This window comes from Uloborus diversus, chromosome 4, assembly GCF_026930045.1.
Source record: "Uloborus diversus isolate 005 chromosome 4, Udiv.v.3.1, whole genome shotgun sequence".
Lineage (NCBI taxonomy): Eukaryota > Metazoa > Arthropoda > Arachnida > Araneae > Uloboridae > Uloborus > Uloborus diversus.
Genome location: NC_072734.1, coordinates 29,228,867 through 29,248,299, shown reverse-complemented (window position 1 = coordinate 29,248,299; position 19,433 = coordinate 29,228,867). Strand labels below are relative to the sequence as shown.

The following is a 19,433-nucleotide window of genomic DNA, read 5'->3' as shown; positions in this document are numbered from 1 at the left end:
TCCTAGATTGAAATGGAAGTAAATAAACAATACTGACCTTTTGCAATACGAAAGCGCACTTTTTTTTTTCCTTCCTAATACGGATTGCTTTTCGAAAATAAAAGGGCAAATTGAAACAAATGAAAGGAATAAAAGTTTACTGAAAAACATATGTTAACTCTTCTTTAAAAAAAAATCTTCGACAGTAAGAATGATCATTTTTGAAATGTTGAATTCTACCCTATGTGTACGGTACACATAACAGAACCAAGCATGTGTGTACCTTTGTATAGATTTAAACGAGTAAATTTTATTGCAATATGTTTCAAGCTAGTTCATAGCATTGCACCATCTAAATTGTGAGAAATAATAGTGCTATCAAATTATCTCAGCAAAAACAGCCTTGTTGTAAAAATTTCCCCGCCAAGAAAGCCTTTATCTCTTCCCTACAAAAACGAAGGCCTTCATCCTAAACCTCAAAACCCCCAGCCTTAAAAAGGTATGATATCTAGTTTTCCCGCCAAGCATCTGCCAAACTACCATCCTCCCTGTTTTCCTCTTTCATCGTAACTATTTTCGCTAGAACCTGCCCCCATCACCAACTTCGTAACAGTAAGAATAGACCCTTTAAATTATTTTCAATTCTGTTTAACGGGTAGCTTTTTGCTCACCAAACAGCTGTCTCACTTTATAAAGCTTCCTGCCGCAAAAATGTATTTGAAAAAAAAAAATGAAAATACAATGAAACCCCGATTTTACGTTTCCCAAATCTATGTTTCTCACGCATATAACGTTTTTTTTTTCATCAGGTCCCAGTTTTCTGTATGCTAATTAATTATGTTAATTTAACCTGGATTGTACATTTGTTATTTTTGCATTTCCCGCATTGCACGTTTTCCCTGGGAAGTAAAAAAAAAGAGAGAGAGAGAGAGAGAGAAAGATTTAAGAAATGTTCGAGAAAAAAAAGGTTTCATTTGAGCTTTTTCAAAGATAATCCACGTTGTTGAAAGTTAATCTATGAATACAGAAATGCTACTGAACTTTTCGTCAACTAATGAAAATGAACAAGAAGAGCAGGAAAATACTGCCCGTCCCTTCTTTCAATATTGCATCAAAGAGTTTACAAATAGTTAAAGACAATTTTTTTTCTCATAAACACCAGGAAATAAACTTGCAAAGTAAATCCTGAAAGATGCTGCATTTTTTTTTTTTTTTTTGAATTCAATAACTAAAAATCAATCCACTATTACAGACTATTTTCTAACTAAACGCTCTGGTTCGCAACTAAATGTATTAAAATGATCAAAAATGATATCTAAAATATGGGTTTTTTTCGTAAAATTCTAGATATTATACCTTTTGAAAGAGTCATCTTTGCAACGATTAGTTTTTTCTACTTGATTTTCCTTTCTACGTATTTCTCAATAGTTTCGAAAATATGATTTTTTGAAATCGGATCCATCACAGCATTGGAAATCCTTTAAAAAAGTAACTGGTCCCACGTACCTGTAAGGATGAAGATATAGTGGTCAGAAAACAGTATTGCTGGTTCTCTTAACACAGAATGTAGATAAAGATAAAATATGCTTTTACACAAATTTATTAGCATTTTATCTATACCTTATTTATTCTCATTAAAACTGAAAAATTTAGTTAATTTGTTTTAATTCAAAATGTAAGGTACTAAACTGACAGAACACACAAGAAAAATTTACAAAATTGTAAGTCTCAAAATTACTGTAACTATAAAAATAAAAAGTTTAAAAGACAGCGATCGACCTCTGGTCCCGTGGACTATTGAATTTTTATTTCATGGTGCAGTGTTTAAAATGTTCCTGAAATTTTACTGTAAAATGTACTTGACTCCGTAAATCACGTGATATACCAATCGACGCTGCAATCATTTGCATTTTCCAATACAATTTACTGTAAAACTTTCTCTGTGTTTTAAAGTCTCTATTTTGCGGTTAAGTTCAAAATTTTCCTGAATTTTTAATAGTGGTTCGATGCAGTTTTCACTAGTCTGGGACCGACGGCATGATTTCGAATGCTGCATCATTTGTACTCGCTCAGTATTTGCAACTAGAAAAATGCATAATAAGGTGCTTTCTTCCCTCTTTTTCCATTTATTTTTACTTTACTATCTCCTGCCCAAAAATCAAAATGTTATTTCACTTCCATTTCCGTTTTTGTTCACCAGGTCTCATGTTTTTCTTAGAGGGCATTTTTTACGGAAATACTCTGAGTGCACTCTTAATATATAATTATTACGTACACTGGACACTCGAAATAAGTGAGCGTTCAAGTCTCTCGGATGTACTTTAAAAATAACATTTCTTGCAAATGCTTTCTTTTATGATATGTGATTCTCAGCACATGTTTCCAACTCTAACCTAGAAACCCGATAAATTTATTCTAAAAACAGCATATCACGTGGTCATTGTACTTGACACTGCAAATTATACAATGTTATGTATTGTATAATTGTATAAGTTTTGTAACAATTTTCAACCCAATTAGAAGGGGAGGGGTGTTTTTTTTATTATTTATTTATTAATTTATTTTTTATTTTAAGGGCTTGAATGTTTTTTTTTTTTTTTTTTTTTTTGGAAACACTTTTATGTGTAAATGTTCAGCATTCCTGCTTCTGGAAATATTGGGGGGGGGGGGGGGATTGCCTTAATAAAGTAAACAAAGAACTTGCAGAAAATCCTCTTTTCTTTTTTTCAATCCTGCATACGTAATGGTACTACAAAAGTATTAAAATAAATGGAGTAATACTTGAAAAATAAATTCAGCCATAAAATTTAGTTTTTCTCGCGCAATATTTTGAAAACGTTTAATTTATGGTTGTTCTTTTTTTTTTTTTCAAACCTTTTTTTAAAGTTGCCCCTATTTTTTCCTTATTCAAAATTGCTTTTTAAGAGTAAATATGTTTTAAAAACAAACTGTTGCGCCCAGATCTGCTCTGATTTTAAATGCAACTTGTATAGTATGTACTTGTAGAGAAGTATGATTGAGACTTATGTAAGCTTTCCGTGGCTAAGGGTTTCTTTTTTTTTTTTTTTTTTGCCTCACACTTTGCCTCATGAAAACTTTTTCACGCGAGCCGCTGCATCGAAGCAAGGCTTCACTCGATACGCGTCTTATCGGGCTCAGTCATTTCACAAAAGATAAAAGGCGCCGACTTGCCTGTAAGAGAGCGCTGTAGTGTAACCGGAAAATCCATTGTTTATACTAACTAGTTAGCGTATTATTTCTGCTGTAAAAAGTGATGTTTTTTCAATCTTAAAGTAAAATTTCATTGATATGGTTAACTGATGAACAGGGGGAATCGATGTAGTATAACGCCGTACTAGTTGTGCTTTTCACTGAAAATAAATTCCCTCCCCCCCCCTTCAATTATTTCCCATTGGTGTTCACTACTGGCAAAATGTAAGAATTCATCCCTGAAGTACATTTTGTCTTATTTACTAATAATAAAGCTGAAAGTCTCTCTGTCTGGATCTCTGTGACGCGCATAGCGCCTAGACCGTTCGGCCGATTTTCATGAAATTTGGCACAGAATTACTTTGTAGCATGGGGGTGTGCACTTCGAAGAGATTTTTCGAAAATTCGATTTTGTTCTTTTTCTATTCCAATTTTAGGAACATTTTCCCGAGCAAAATTATCATAAGATGGGCGAGTAAATTACCTAGTTATCATAACGTGGAACCGTAACATGGGCAAGCCAATTGGCGAGAAATTCATCATACATTATTTGTAAATATACAGGCGAACCAAAGGACCTTTTAATTTTCAACTTCGGGCAAAGCCGTGCGGATGCCACTAGTATGTATAAATAAAAGTGAATAAATACTATTTACATTTTTCGGGATTACGACTAAAATTTTTGAGACATTTAATGTGAGTAAATTTCGTGAAGGGTTTAAATATTAAATAATATATTTAATTATATAGTATAGTAATATAATTATATGATATTTTATTGCATATTTGAAGGAGGTATTTAATGGAGCAATCGTTAAGATTTCGACAAATAATCTTTCTATTCTGACAATATCGGTAAGAATGCGATGCATTTTCTCTTTGGATTTTTTCCCGTTATAGGTACGTCACTTCGTTGGTGCATTGTTTTCTCTCTACCATGGCGAAAACTAAAAAATTACTCTTACATCATCGCCGGCGAAATTTGAGAAATTAGGCTTACATCGGCGTTATGTTTACTTCTCTTTTCTAATGTTACAAGTTTACAGAGACTTACAATTTTTATTTATGGACTCGGTTTATTTATTCAGCTGATTATGTTACATGATAATGGAGAATTTAAAATTGATTTGGTGAAATATTTTAAAGAGATTTTCCATATTATTTAAACGCTTGTTTTTTATGTGGTAAATAATTTTACTTTATTTTGATAAAAAGACAAAATAATGTATGGTTTCACTAAATAAATAAATTAGGTCATCAAAAAGCATCCAAAGTTTTATTACATACATATTTATTGAAAGTTAAAATAGCTTTTCTAGGTCAGAAAGGACAGTTTAAAAATTCCTGCATTTTTCGAAAATCCCAAGGAAATGTCACCACAAACGAAGAAAAGTGCGGGTCAAGTGATGAAGAGAATTTCTTATCATCATCTAGCTTTCAGTCATAATTTTGAGTGTTGAAACATGCAGATTTTTCTTATTGGGAAAGTTTGGTTTGAAATGACTAGAACTGCACTTTTTTTCGTTTGTGGTGACATTTCCTTGGAATTTTCGAAAACTACAGGAATTTTTAGATTGTTCTTTCTGACCCAGAAAAGTTGTTTTTTCCTTTTGAGTGCCTTAAGAAAAGTGCTTAGTATTTTTTAAAAAAATTCTGTTATTTTATTCTTTTTAGTGTAAATGTATTTCAGAAATAGAATAGTTTTACCATCACGAAATTTCACCTTATTTTTTCGTATAAATGCTCGGTACGAAAAGAGGAAAAACCTATATACGTGTCTAAAACTTTAAGCAGTTGGAACTAAAATTTAATCCTTGTTCCTCTCTAGGATTTATGTTTGCTAATTTCAAGCTTACTTCAGAGAAGCCTTGATTCAAAATTTTCATTATGATTGCTTTTTAACATTGCTGTTGCAAGGCAACAAAATTTGTAACAATGGGTTTTATGTTTAAACATTTAATAGGGAAATTACATGAAATTTGCTGTTTTCCATCTTAACTGAAATAATTATTTTATTTTAGAACTTTAATTTTTCAGCGCTAAGTTGTACCTTAAGATTAAGCAATTCCTTTAATGAGAAATATAAGCAAAACCAGGCCTCAGATTTCTCCGTGACAATCAGGCCAGGTATAATAAAAATGCTTAAGAATCTTTCCAGTAAATGAAACAAGCCACGAAACGACATTAAATGTTTCAGTAAAAGGTAAAATAATCTTCTTAAAAACTATATTAGTTAACAAATAAAAACTTCATTATATTAAAACCAAACAAACCAAACACGGCGACAACAAATAAAATGAAAAATAATCGCCTTAATATATTTACTTGGTGGATTAATTTTTCAATTTAACGAGTCACGTCGAATGGTTTGCTCAAAATGTCAACACAAAATTTAAAGCTTTAGCAGCATTGTTTTCGGCAACGTTTGACTAGTTTAGCGAAAGTTTTTAAAACGCGCCAAATGTTTTCACATATGTTAATTCTTCTGCTATTTTGTCACACAACAATGATTTTTTTTCATTAAATTTCCTCATAATGCTTAAGCATTTGAATGCCATTTACATTTTTAACAGGTATTAAATTTTTAATTTGTTATTACTATTACATTTTATTTCATCAATTTTTAAAACCAGAAAAAGTTCAATAGCAACAAAACTTAGAGGGAGTTTTTTTAATTGTTTTTCGAAATACTGAAAAGTAGATTTATAAAAATCTTTTACGAAAAGTTGCCATCTTTTGATTTTTTGAAATTTCTATTCGCAACTTCAACGAACTAGAGGAGGCACTGTAGCCACTTTCTAATGGCGGACGAAAAAGGTAAAACAAACGCACGTGGTAACGAAGAAAATGCTAATAAGCCGAGTAAATTTTGTTCGTATGCATGATTTTTTCGCTTTATTCTTTTTAAATTAATTTTCAAAGTCTTGTTGATATTCTGGCCCACGTAGAAAGAAATGAGAATTCAAGAAGCATTACTAAACGTTAGACATTAATGCAAACTACGTAGTTCGTAGCAGCACGATGTTGAATTCGATATTTAATCAATTCTTGATAAAACTAAATAATAATTGTGGCCTGACAAGAATAACAATTAATGCTAGAAAATTTAATATGACATTACGAATTATTATCAAAAGAAGATGATACTTCTTTGCCTTGCTTGGCTAGCGCTTATTATTTTGCATTTGTAGCTGAGTTATTTCTCTCAAATTCCCGAATCAGTTAATTAAAAAATTTTCTGTTTCGATGTTTCTAATTTCTGAGTTATGATTTAATTATGTCATGCTATGCAAATCATCAACAAAATTCTCACTGATATATGGTGGTAGTTTTCTTTTCAGTTTGATCTACCATTATTTCTTTTTACTTATCGAATTCTGTAATCTTTCTACCACTTTATTCCACTCATGATAAAAATTAAAAATGGTTTAACCAACATGCAGAATCTCGCCAAGGCTACTTTGCTCGCACAATGCTAAAACTATAACCCTAAACAAATCTGGCGAAACCTTTCAGCTGAGAATAAAAGCAATAAAGTAAATTCTTTCTCGGTTAAACATTTTTCATTTTGTTCTACGATAATATATTCAAGAAAATGTTTTGCATACTATCCATTCCAACTAAATGCTGCTGTAAAAGATGGATAGTTAAATTAATTTAAGATTTAAAAAAAAAACCATATTCTTACAAATTCACAAAAAACAATAAACAATTTTACTTGGTATAAAGTTATCTAAGTTTGTTAATCCAGAGTTTTCTTGTGTTTAGACTTTCACCATTTCTCAATCTACTCACGTTTTAGAAGGAAATAAGGAAAACTAACATTATTTTGAGAAGCTCGAGAATACTACTAAGGGACGAAACAATTTCTGTAGCTGAAAGCCATCTAAGACACATCGATCGTTAATCAATACTCAGAACAAACTGCCTATATTTACGTCAACAGACACACGTGGAACGCAATGTGACAATGTTTTAGTTTTTTCGACAGTTTTGTAAATCACCGCAAGGTAGCGTATTCGAGCGCTGGAGTTGCGAATTGGCGTGTTTTCCCTTGTGAATTCATTATTGTTCCAATGTAATTTTTTAAAACTTTTAAATGATATGAATTGTAATGCATTCTGATCATTAAGACATACCAAGGCTTCACTCGATACGTATAGAATACAATATAGAAACAGTTGTCAAAGTTAATGAAAAGCATATAATCTAGAGATGCACCGAATATTCGGATTGAGCGACTACTTGAGTGTTCAGCAACCGAATGCGAAACAAACTTAAATGTCTCATGATTGGTAAACTAACATTTTTTATACGATGAAGGAAAGTTACAATATAATACCACAGTGCAGAATTATTTAAAGTTTTTACATACTACTTTTATCATATTCAAAGCAATTTTATGTGAGGGAAAACATTCAGATGTCAAATTTATATTTGTTGACGGTAAAAGTTCATTTTAAAAAAATATATATTTATATACCTTCATATCATTATTTTTTTATTTATTACTGTTAATTCATTTTATAACAACAATAATTATTATCATCATACTCTTGGGATGTTGAATAACCTTAGTAAGCGCTGCTGTAGTTCGCTTTCGGAGAAACTCGAGCCGAAGTTGACATGTTTCCTATTTCGAGGCATCCATTGCACGGAAGGAAACTGGACAAAGTGACAACTGCCGCGTGGTAAAATGTATGAGCTTCTTCCTAATGTGCTGGAATATGCATCCTGTCCGAACTTGAATGAATATACATGATCCGCTAAAATACTTAGCTTCTCCATTTTACCTGCTTTTCGTGCATCATGCAAGCCTTGTTTGATATCGGAATAAATTCGAATAATAGGATTGATTGAAGTTTCATTCTTCATCACGAAATCTACTTCCAGAGGTGGATACAGACTATCATTTCAGGGGAGGGGGGGGGGTCATGCTGAAAATTGCCGCCCCCTCCTCCCACCCTATGAACAAACCTCCGGTTTTGTTTGCGAAAATATCTGGAACTACTTGACTGTCGACAAAAGCACCAAATTGGCCTGGAATTAGGCACCTAATAGGGCATAAACATTACTCGTCAGTTTCATAAGCAATGAAAGGAAGTTGTATTTCAAAAAAAAAAAAATCTGTTTAAAAATAATTAATGAATTGAAAATAATACTGAAATTGTTTAAATTTCATTCATAAAGTGTTTAGTGTGTGCGAATAATGTTGTCTACGGTTTAGCGAGGGGAGGGGAGTCGTGACCTCCATGACATTCCCCTTACATCCAACCCTGTCTACTTCTTACGGGGGAAATAATCGCTGTATTAAAACCGCTTCTGATTTAATTACAGCCATAAACTGACTACCAAACGGCACGACCTTGAGGGTCACAGATGTGGATGAAATTCTGTATTTAGTTCAGTTTGCACTAGATATGAACCCAGGTAAAGAGGTTTGACTGCATAGGCCCTAGTTTGGCTGCAACGGGGGTCTTAAGTTGTCCAGAAAAGCAATCGTTTTTATTTTGAAATTATACTTTTTTACCCTTTTCTTGCATTTGCATTGCTATATGCGCCAATTAAATGCACTCACAACATAAAATAAATGCTCCCCCGCCCCCTTTTTTTTGTACTGACAAGTGACGCCGAATGTCTTGGAAGGATCCCAAGCTTCACATACCAATAAAAATGCCATTGCAATTCTTGAGTTCTGGAACTCACTGTAGTTCGTACTAGATATGAGTCCAAGAAAAATCGTTTGAGTGCATAGACTCTAGTTCGGCTGCAGAAAGGGTCTAAACTTGCTTGTTTAACTCCAGAACTGCAATCAGGTTTTCTTTGAAATTTTAAATTTTGGCACAATATTTATTTACTCTTCTAACATCTGTCGCGTCTCTTGTTAGTGTAACGTTGGTATGGTGAAATTTACTCTATACTGTGAATACCTTCAGTTGGGTGATATTGCGATGCAATATCAAGAAAAGAGTAAAAAATGGTTAATTTCAAATGAAAAACCATTGCTTTTCTGGAGCTATACTAGAAACTTTGAACCCCCATTGCGGCCGAACTAGGGCCTATGCAGTCAAACCGCTTTACTTGAACTCATATTTAATGGAAACTGACCTAAATCAGGGATTTTGTCCAGATCCGTGACCCTCAAGGTTGTGCCGTTTGGTAGTGAGATATTTCTGGGGTATTTTTTTATTGTGTTTATTTTTATTCTTACCCCCCCCCCCCCCCCAGTCATGTAAGTACTCCTTGACTTTCTTAGAAGATGACAATTCATTTTAGATGGGTATGTACGAAAGAAGTAACCATTACGTAGTGATCAATTCCATAAAAATTATAAGTGTATGGAAAAATTGAAGATGGCGGGAAAAGAAGAGATGTGGGTACTATTTTAATTTTTAACGTTCAGAATGTCTGATATTCTGTATTTAAAAAATAATACGAAGACTAGTCGACCCGTGCGGAACTCCGCACTGTGCTTCGAATTGTTTCATAAGGCATTTCGCTCTTTAAAAATTTCAAAGAAAGGACATTATGTAGAAGAACCGAAAAACGTATTTTCAATGCAAACATAAATATCATTAAAAGTGTGGCTGAGTGACTCGTGAAAAAGCAATAATTTTGTATGTGAAAAAAAAAAAAAAAAAAAAAAACAGTTTGCGGCAAATACAGTCCTGTTCATGTGAGCATCTGACGGAAAAAAAGAAACTTTTAAGAGATATTTATTGGCACGGATTCGAACTGGCGCCATACTGATTAACAGCACGACACTTCAACAAACCTAACGATTGCGCTTTCCTTTTCGAATACTATTCATTGAAGGAATGCGTAATAAAAAACAGCAAAAAAGCTTTTTGCCGAAAAAAAAATAAAATTAAGCGTCTATGTTTTGTCATTAGCCAGTACGATACGATTTAAAATTATTCGTAAAACATGGAATTTGATTGAAGTAATAAATTTGTTTGAAAAAATGTGTTTTTATTTTAGAATATTGAATAATTTCCCATAGCTGGCTGCTTTAACCGTTACGGCTTAAATGCTCGCACATGTTTTTCTTTTAATCGAACACTTAAAATTCAAAACCAAAACCAGTTGAACTTTGCCGTTTTTTAGTGTAACTTTTCGAACATAGACAAAATGTATTTTTTCTTTTTCTTCAACCGAAAGCAGCGGAGTAGAAAATGATTTCTTACTAATGAAGTTGATAGTAATTTTAATGTTTTATATCGTATTCTAATAAATAATTAAAGGTTTACAGGGTGAAACTCGTAGTTTCAATTTGGCGTAGTATTTTTTCATTTGTACAAAAGGTCGAACACTGCTATTAGAAAAATCTACATTTCAGCATGCAATGAAAATGTTTTTCTGCGGAAAAAGGATTCCCTTGAAGTAAATCTAACACCTTTTTTATGCTTACATTGAGCTTTTCGAAATCTTGATTTTTAGACAGTAAGTCTATTTTTCGGCTATTATTAGCCGGCATATAAATTTTAAAATGAGGGGGGAATTTAATCAAGGGATAAGATCTCGCATACTGACAGAAAAATAATCCACTGAAATAATTATATAAGATAAGATATTGAAGAAAAATGTTTTAATTTTTGAAAATTTTTACAATTTGTTATCGCAGGCTGCTTGAACTGTTATGGCTTAGATGGCAGCACGTGTTCATCATTTAACAGCACGATTGAAATACAAAATAATTCGAACTAAGTTCTTTTTTAAGCCTAGCTTTCCGAATGTAGTAAAAACGTGAAAGGCTATTTGTTTTTTTGCAAAAAGAAGGAAAAAATACATATTTTACCCTTCAAATTGAATTCTTTTTATTTGTACAAAGAATCAAAAACTCATTAGAAGAATCTATCTTTCAATATACGATTTATTACTTTTTTCTGAACAAAAAAAAATTCCATTGTAGTCTTAATTCTTAAACCTGATACTTATATTTTCGCTTACATTATGCTTTAATTTTCTTACCGGAGCCAAAACTTTAAAAACCAAAAAAAAAGCCTTACAAATAAGAATCAATATAGCTCCACGTTACATCAAGTTTCCATAACAGCAAGGAGCGTGTCCATCTCATCTATTTCCTCATATTTATTATTCATTGTTATTAAGTGTTTATGTAGTGCGCGATATTTTTTTTTTTTTTTTTTTTGATGCAGATTGTCCGGACGTGGGCCCGAACACGCATTCTCCTGATTACCAGTCGAACGCTCTGCCGATCAAGCTATTCAGCTCTGCCGGTTACGGTGCAAGTTAAAGTTATAAATTTAACCGAAAACGTCATTTTGGATCTTTAAAACAGGCTTTTTTGACAGAAAAAAAAAACAATTTTTAGACCGTGGGTCTATTTTTCGTCAGTAGCCTGCACGATAAGCTTTAAAATAAGGTGTAAATCAAAGAATTCAATCAAGAATTGAGGAAAATCTCGCATAGAAACCAAAAACAGGCTACAGAAATAATATATAAGGATTGGAACTGTAACAGTGGCATACAAAAAAGATACACGCCATTTTACTTATCAATCGAGTTGAATGATAGTAACCTATGATACTTAGAGGCTAAAAACTTTAAGAGGAAGAAAAATGCCGCCTTTACGCTATTTGTTGTTCTTTTTAATTTTCATAGACATACAATATTTTGATTGCCTTGTCTTCGAATGGTTTCTTTTTTCTTATTTTTTTCTTTACTTTTTTTTAGTTAGTAAACTTCTGGAAAATTCTAGTAAAATCTACATTCATCTATTATGTTCGAAAGAAAAGTCGCCAAATGTCGCCAGGTTTTTCCACATGTGGTAGCTTTTCGTCACATTCGAAGTCAAAAATTTTCGCCGAAAAAATACAAACTTTGCCTTATATCTCCAAATAATCGCCTAGCTTGACAAATCGGAAAACAGTCTGCAAGTAAAGCTTCAAAAAGCAAGTTTCTTTCAGTCAAAAGTACTACTATTAGTCACTGAAATCTTCACTAATAATAAAGCAGAGAGTCTCTCTGTCGGGATCTCTCTCTGTCAGGATCTCTGACGCGCATAGAACCTAGACCGTTTGGCCGATTTTCATGAAATTTGGCACAAAGTTAGTTTGTAGCATGGGGGTGTGCACCTCGAAGCTATTTTTCGACAATTCGATGTGGTTCTTTTTCTATTCCAATTTTAAGAACAAAATTATCATAAGACGGACGAGTAAATTATGAAATTATCATAACGTGGAACCGTAACATGGGCACAAGCCAATTGGCGAGATACGAAATTATCAAAACTTGGAAACGTAACATGGGTACAAGCCAATTGGCGAAAAAATTCACCATACATTATTTGTAAATATACAGGCGAACCAAAAGACCTTTCAATTTTCCCTATTACGGGCAAAGCCGTGCGGGTACCACTAGTATTAGAATAAAGCAACAAAAAATAAATAAATAACAACATGGAGCCAGAAATTACGTATATTTTCCCCAACATTTAATGTTTTATTAATTTTTTAAAATGTCAGATTTCTGAAACAAGATGTTTCATCGTGTGACGTCACAAGTGAGAACAACCGTCTTGCGCATCATCGGAATGCGTAGTTGTCTTTTCTGGCAAGATATCACCTTTTGGTGATATTTCACTGCTAGCAATTATAGACAGAATTGTTAAAAAATATTCATTTGGCGAAGTTTGGCAATGTCCTGAAACTTTGTTCTGGTAACCTAGTGTCTTATTCACTTGTGATGTGAGCAGCTAAAGTGAAAACAGCAACTGAACGTCATTTAGGATTATTTTTTAAGAGAGAAAATAAGTCAGAAGAAAAAAAAAGTAGTCACCCCACGTTTTCAACCATGCTGTTTCAGAAATTTTTTTTTTTTTTTTGAAAAATGATAAACAACCTAATTTTGAATGAACATTTATGTAATCAAGCCAGATGTAGCATAAGAACACAAGTTGAGCATAGAAAAAAAAATACGTTTGCAAAATTTGTAACATGTAATTCTTATATATATAATATATAAGAATTACATGTTACAAATTCTTATATATTATATATATATTCACGGAGAGTAACGCTCCTGATGTCACCAACTATGAAACTCGCGCCATAGCATGATAGTTTGGTAATATTTTTTGGTAATGTTTGACATGCAGAGAAATGCTTTATTTTGAAAAGGCTGAACTGGATCCAGTCACTTTACTGTTTTACTGGTATATCTGTCATTTTAGGGGAGAATGAAGGAACGAAAAAGTGATCTACAATGAAAGCTATCTACTGGAGTTACATGTTAATCCTCTCGAGTTAGGGTTAAAATTTCAACTATCAAACTATCACCAAACATGCAATTGCTTCGTTCAAATATAGAAGCAATTTTCACCCGTCATACCTTAACCGGCGGTTTTCTAGTGTTTGAAGAATTTTTTAATCAAAAATAGGTAAACGGACGTCATGTACATGTCAAAAGAATTCATTCGTCTGACTTCAGTTTTGACAAAATGTTTTAGATTTCATGCTAACTGTTGCCAGCTAAGACTAACAAGCTGTACCGTGAAATGAATCGCTCCCAATTATGAACGATTACGTCAGTGTTGTGACGGCAAGGAAAAGTTGTGTTCAGTGCAACTTGATCGCGCACCTATCGGTTTTACTTATAGCAGGAACACTTGAGCTAATGAACGGGGCTGTGTTTTGGTCTCTTCGCTAATAGGTGGCCTGTCCCAAATGAGCAAAAAAGATCATGTTCTTCGCTTCTTTTTTTATTTCTTTGTTTCCCAATTACCGCAAAATGTACCCGTTGTAAAAAGTGATTCAGTTAATGCTGCGTCATCAAGTAAATCATGAAAGAATTTGTTATGCAAGACAAAAAGTAATAAGTTATAAATATAATAGTAATAAGTTATGTATGAATTATATAATAAATGAAAATCGACAACAATGACAATTTTTTTTTCTTTCTATGCCCCCCCACCCCCCATTTAATATAACTTTGGATTACAAGTATTTTTAGAGGTGATAAATCGTAGAAAATGGTACAAAAGAGAAATAAATAGTCCAGTACTCAGTAATGTGGCAATTAAAGTTTTTTGAAAAATAAATTTTTAAGGGGAAAAACAAACAAATCGACTTTTTTTTATGTCATAAAATGTTAGTAAAACTCTTCAAAAATACGGTCCCAAAATTTGAATGCAAAATTACGATCATTACCGATGTTCGTTTTCGTTCCTTTTTTTTTTTTTTTTTTCAAATGCGTTTTTCTTGAAACTACGTTTTTTCGACTGCTGGGCATTCTAGCTCAAAAAGTTATTGACCTACGAGATTTCGGAAAATTTCGGTGAATATTCTTAAAATCTATATGAACTAACTCTGGGATGATATTATTATCGGGAGAAAAATATAAAAAAAATTTCATTCAAAAAAGGTTTAAAAAAAAAAAGAAAATGGTAGAAAATCATGTCGTGTTCAGACGCCTAAAAAACATGCAATTTTCAAACTTTTTTAATCGCATCGCAATCAAGTTCATATTCTTAAGAATTAATATTGTACTATAAGAATTATAATTATGTTGTTGACGGAAACAGAAATTGTAATGATTACAGATAAAAATTGTGACTTCGGAAATGCCCAGCAGCAGCAAGCTCTGATGGTTGCTGCCCATAGGCAGCAACTTCTAACTCCACTGTTTCTTTCGGAAATGACTTGAAAAAAATTACAAAGTGTACTTTAAAACATGAATAAAATATTTTCCCAAGTTTGAACGAGTTCTGATTGTTCCTTCCCTGTTAAAAAAAAATCATGAAAAACGCTAAAATTTCGGCCTCCTAAACAGGTTTCCCACCTTTAAAATGAGAACGTGCCAGAAATCCTGGATCAGTTAGAATCCTGTTTTTTTTTTTTTTTTTTTTTTTCCCCCTTTGTAAAATAAATTTTAAAAAAAACGTTGTTTTTACCTTGCCAACAGTGTATAGCGTCGGCCCTTCAGCAATTTCTTTTAAAAAATTTTTTTACTTCCTTTTACAAAAACGGAAGTATTGTATTCGCGAAAAAAATTTCACTCAAAAATCGGCCTTAATTTCCATTTTTCTCACCCCCGAATGAATGTTGAGTTTTTTTTTCGACCCGACCACGCGTAGATATATGCCTAGAAACGTACAGACACCAGAAATATCCATTTTGACGACCCCCGAGTTAATTACAACGAATTTTCTCGTGACGTCCGTATGTATGTGTGTATGTGTGTATGTATCTCGCATAACTCAAAAACGGGATGTCCTAGAAAGTTGAAATTTGGTACGTGGACTCCTAGTGGGGTCTAGTTGTGCACCTTCAATCTTGGTTGTATTCGGATGTTCCTAAGGGGGTCTTTTGCCCCTTTTTGGGGGAAAATCATTGTTAATTTCGATGTAAACTCAGGTTGTGTTAAAATTTGTCGGACACTTGATGATATATCACCAGTCTTTCGGTCGCCAACTTGGCGACAAATTTGGAGATTTTTTTAAATTTTTTTTTTAATTTTTGTTTCAGTTTGGCCACTATTGGTGATATTTAGAGAGTAAACAATTGAATCACATTAAAATTGCCAATAATGGGGAAATGACATTAAATTGGAGTAAAAGGAAGTCATGTGATGCACACATCAGCTCGTTTTAACTTGTTTTAAAAGCAGTGGCATACCTTTTCATTCTTTTTTTTTTCCTTCGTATGGTATAACGAAATTTTTAGTTAGCAGATATACCTTCTATAACAAATATAGCTTATGAACTTGTTCTATATAAAACTTGCCCGAAGCACAACCGTACTCTTTCTTCGTTGAAAACAATTTGTTCATTGTTTTTCAACTTATTTTTTTAAAATAAATTTAAAGATCTCATTTGTATCTGCAAGGTGCCAAGGCTTTCTTCGGAAACTTGTCAACACAGCTCAAAGTTACGCTAAGTGGCTGTCTGTAGCACAGGATAAATTTATTAGTCATTCTTAAACAGTGATTCCGTTTTATTTCATTTATTTTAAACTTATTTCGTGCTTTTGTTCTTTCCTGTTTTAGATTCTTTTTTATTGCTATTGTTCCGTTTTTCTCGTCGTTTTTCCTAATGTTGTTAATTATTTTCATTTTGATTTTCAGGAAGATATGTTGGCAGCAGGCCAATAAAATTGAGAAAGAGCACGTGGAGAGACAGGAACATAGATGTTGTGAAGAAAAAACAACGAGAAAAGGAGAAACTGGGACTTTTATAATGTGTAACGGTCTTTGAAAAAAAAAAAAAAATTACAGCGGAAAATGGGTTTTCTTCGATTTTCAAACAGACTCAAGCCCGGCCGTCATACATTTGAGACATTCAGTTGCGTTGTTGTAGTTTAAAAAAAAAAAATCATGTAAAATAAAACTTTTTCATAATTAATGTGTTCACTTAATGCATAGAGTGTGCCACGTGGCAGTGTGTTGACGCTACATGGCATTCGTAATTCATTATTTTGATCGTAGTCCTTGGAGGGGAGGAGCGTAATGAATTTCAACTATTAAGAGCATCTTGAAATAAATAGAAGCTTAACTAGTCTATAGGCGGGCGTCTTTTCGTGCAAAATTCACTATCATATTTCAAGATTAAAAAGAGTGAAAAGGAGAAAAATAAAATAATAAAATTTGAATTTTTGACATCTTGAACTCAAATTATGCTTTTCGCACTCATGAGTGTGTGCGTGGGTGTAGGGCATAGACGCCGGAGCACAGAAGCAGGGACGTGCACAAAAATTTTGTGCTCCTCACAAGTGACTTTTATGGGCCACCTCCTTATTGTTTTCCCCTACGTCCTTATTTCACCCTCATTTTTTAAATCTCGGGCCCCTTTCAGGCTCGGGTCCCGGCCAACAGATGTCACTTTACTCCCCCCACCCTGTGCAGTGTGCACGCCCCTTCACAGAAGTGGTCACGCTCGCAGAGGCCGGTGGACAGTGGGTGTTTGTAGAATTAAGTTTTATATTGAAGTTAATCATTGAATGAACGCAAACGATTTGGAAATATGCCGACGAAAATTTGTCCTCTTAAAATAAATATTGAAACAAAGAGCTGGACTTATTCTCGTCTCCATGGTAATCTAAAAAAATCAGCACAACATCAACTTTCGTCAGTTGAAGATAAGAAACTCGTGATTGCTTGATAACTGTAATTCTTAAATGCTGCTTCTGACCAAGAAATGGCTAATTAGGATTTCTGTGAATAATATCCTATCATTTTTTTAAGAAGACTGTTGTCGTTGCATTTTCTCCCATGGGGTCGTTTCTGAAATTTTAAAAGTATTTTTGTTTCTGAAAGAGCATGCTTAAAACATAGGATTTAACCATTTTTTAAATAATTTGACAAAGGTTAATATTTTTAACAATTATTTTAATTGGTGCAATTTCATTGCTTACGTTTCTGCACATAACATCACAAATGATGAAATGCCATTCACTGATGCCATTAGCACTGAGCGCAATATTTAATTCGTATCTTTACTCACATGTACTGGCAACGATACAGTTGATAGCAAGCGTAGAGCGCTGTGTTTAATTCTATTCTGAACTATCATAATGTGGAAACGCGGTAGACAACAAGCGTAAGCATTCAGCGCGCGAGTGGAGATGCGCCAAAATACATCATTTGTGACGCCATAAAGACCACCATGTGGATTTTTTCTCAACTTGAGGGCTCTTGCGCGATTTCAAAAGTTGTTTATATTTTTTTTTAATTATTTTTCCCGTTATTAGGACGCCAATGCGCAAGTTTTCTATGCTATTAGAAATAGATTAGGGGAAAAAAGTGATTTTCGACCCAACCTATTGAGTATCGTCTTTACCTCGAGCCTGAATAATTCCTGTAAATATTGTTACTGATCCAAAATATAAGAGTTTTGAAAGACATCAAATTTCCTTCGAGCTGTTGGAGACAAAATAAGTACCCCTAAATTTGATGATGATTGGAACGTGGCCCCACTAGATGGCGCTGGCGCTTAACGGGCCTTGACAATTTATGACTTTTCTGTGTTAAACCGATGCACCTATGGTCCGCTCTTGAAATTCTCGAAAAATTTGAAACTTCATATGTTGTTCATTTTGACCGCAAGAGGCGATGAACGGAATCCTATACATCCACCCGTCAATGTCAACATTTCAAAGTTTTTATTTTTGATTGGACATCGCCCATTTCGACCGCAAGAGGCGCTGAACGGAATCCTGTGCATCCACCAATCAATGGCAACGCAATGGAGGACAGGGATTCCCTGTAGCGCCCTCTATGTTGCCATGAGTTTCAGTGATTGCAACGGCCTATAAGCGTAAGCGATATTTAGTGGGGCCATGATTGGAATCTGGAATTTGTCTGCTTAGAGGTAAGTTGTTTGCTTCTCTGCTTAAGTGTTGTTATTGACTTCCATTATAAAGATCAAAGCTCTATGCATCGTATAATCAGTTGAGATAGAGAGAAGCAAAGTGGACATTTTCTAGTTTTGCGTAAAACGCGTTTAAAGATAAGGTCCCTGGCAAGCTTTCATTAAAAAGTTTTTCTAAATCATGCAGTAAAACAGAACCTACCAGGGCTGCTAGTACCATCTCTTGCCCCAAGACAGAGGAGAGCTCCACCTACCATGTGTACTGGTTATCTCCAAATTTTTAATTTTGCCACTTACATCCCTTTGCTTCTCACTGCCTCAGTCGTAAGGATACAAGCATTTCTCAGTGGAATCAATTGTAAACTTTTCATTTGGATAAAACATCTGACACTATATAAAATGGTTTAATGAAGTGTGTTAGAAAATGTTCAAAAAATGCCTACTTTAAGTCAGCGGTTCCCAACCATTTTTTCTCCTGCGAACCCCTTGTAAAATGCGCAAGAAGTTGGCGAACCACTTGTGTAGCAAGTAATAAGTGAGACAAAAAAGAAGAAGAGAAAAAGAAAGAAGGCCATGCATACAATAAAATTTACGAAAAGTGTTTTACATTGACGTCGCTCAATAGTTCATTGCAAAAACGTAAGCAGCAAAGTACAGAAGCACACACTTCTACTAACTAAAATGATACTACAAACTGAAAGCTAGAAAATGAATGCAAAACAAATTCAACACAAAAGACCCAATTATTATTTTTTATTAAGCTTCAGTTTACTTCAAAAAATAAATAAATAAATAAACAGCTCTAGATGGGATAGTTGTGGAACAAGAGTTTTAAGTTCGACTCAAATATCTGACAGTTTCAGTCTTACTTTGGGTTCAGTATTTAATTTGCTTCTCTGTGTGTGTGTTAAAATTC

At 33.5% G+C, this 19,433-nt stretch overlaps 1 protein-coding gene across 1 annotated transcript in view; it reads left to right on the top strand.

Moving 5' to 3' along the window:
- Positions 1 to 16,492, top strand: part of LOC129220326 (RNA-binding protein 42-like) — a 70,195-nt gene extending 53,703 nt beyond the window's left edge. The window contains exon 5 of the mRNA XM_054854726.1: positions 16,276 to 16,492. Within this exon, the coding sequence (XP_054710701.1) occupies positions 16,276 to 16,388 (113 nt within the window). The 3' untranslated portion in view covers positions 16,389 to 16,492. The remainder of the gene's footprint in view (positions 1 to 16,275) is intronic.
- Positions 16,493 to 19,433: the final 2,941 nt, after the last annotated feature.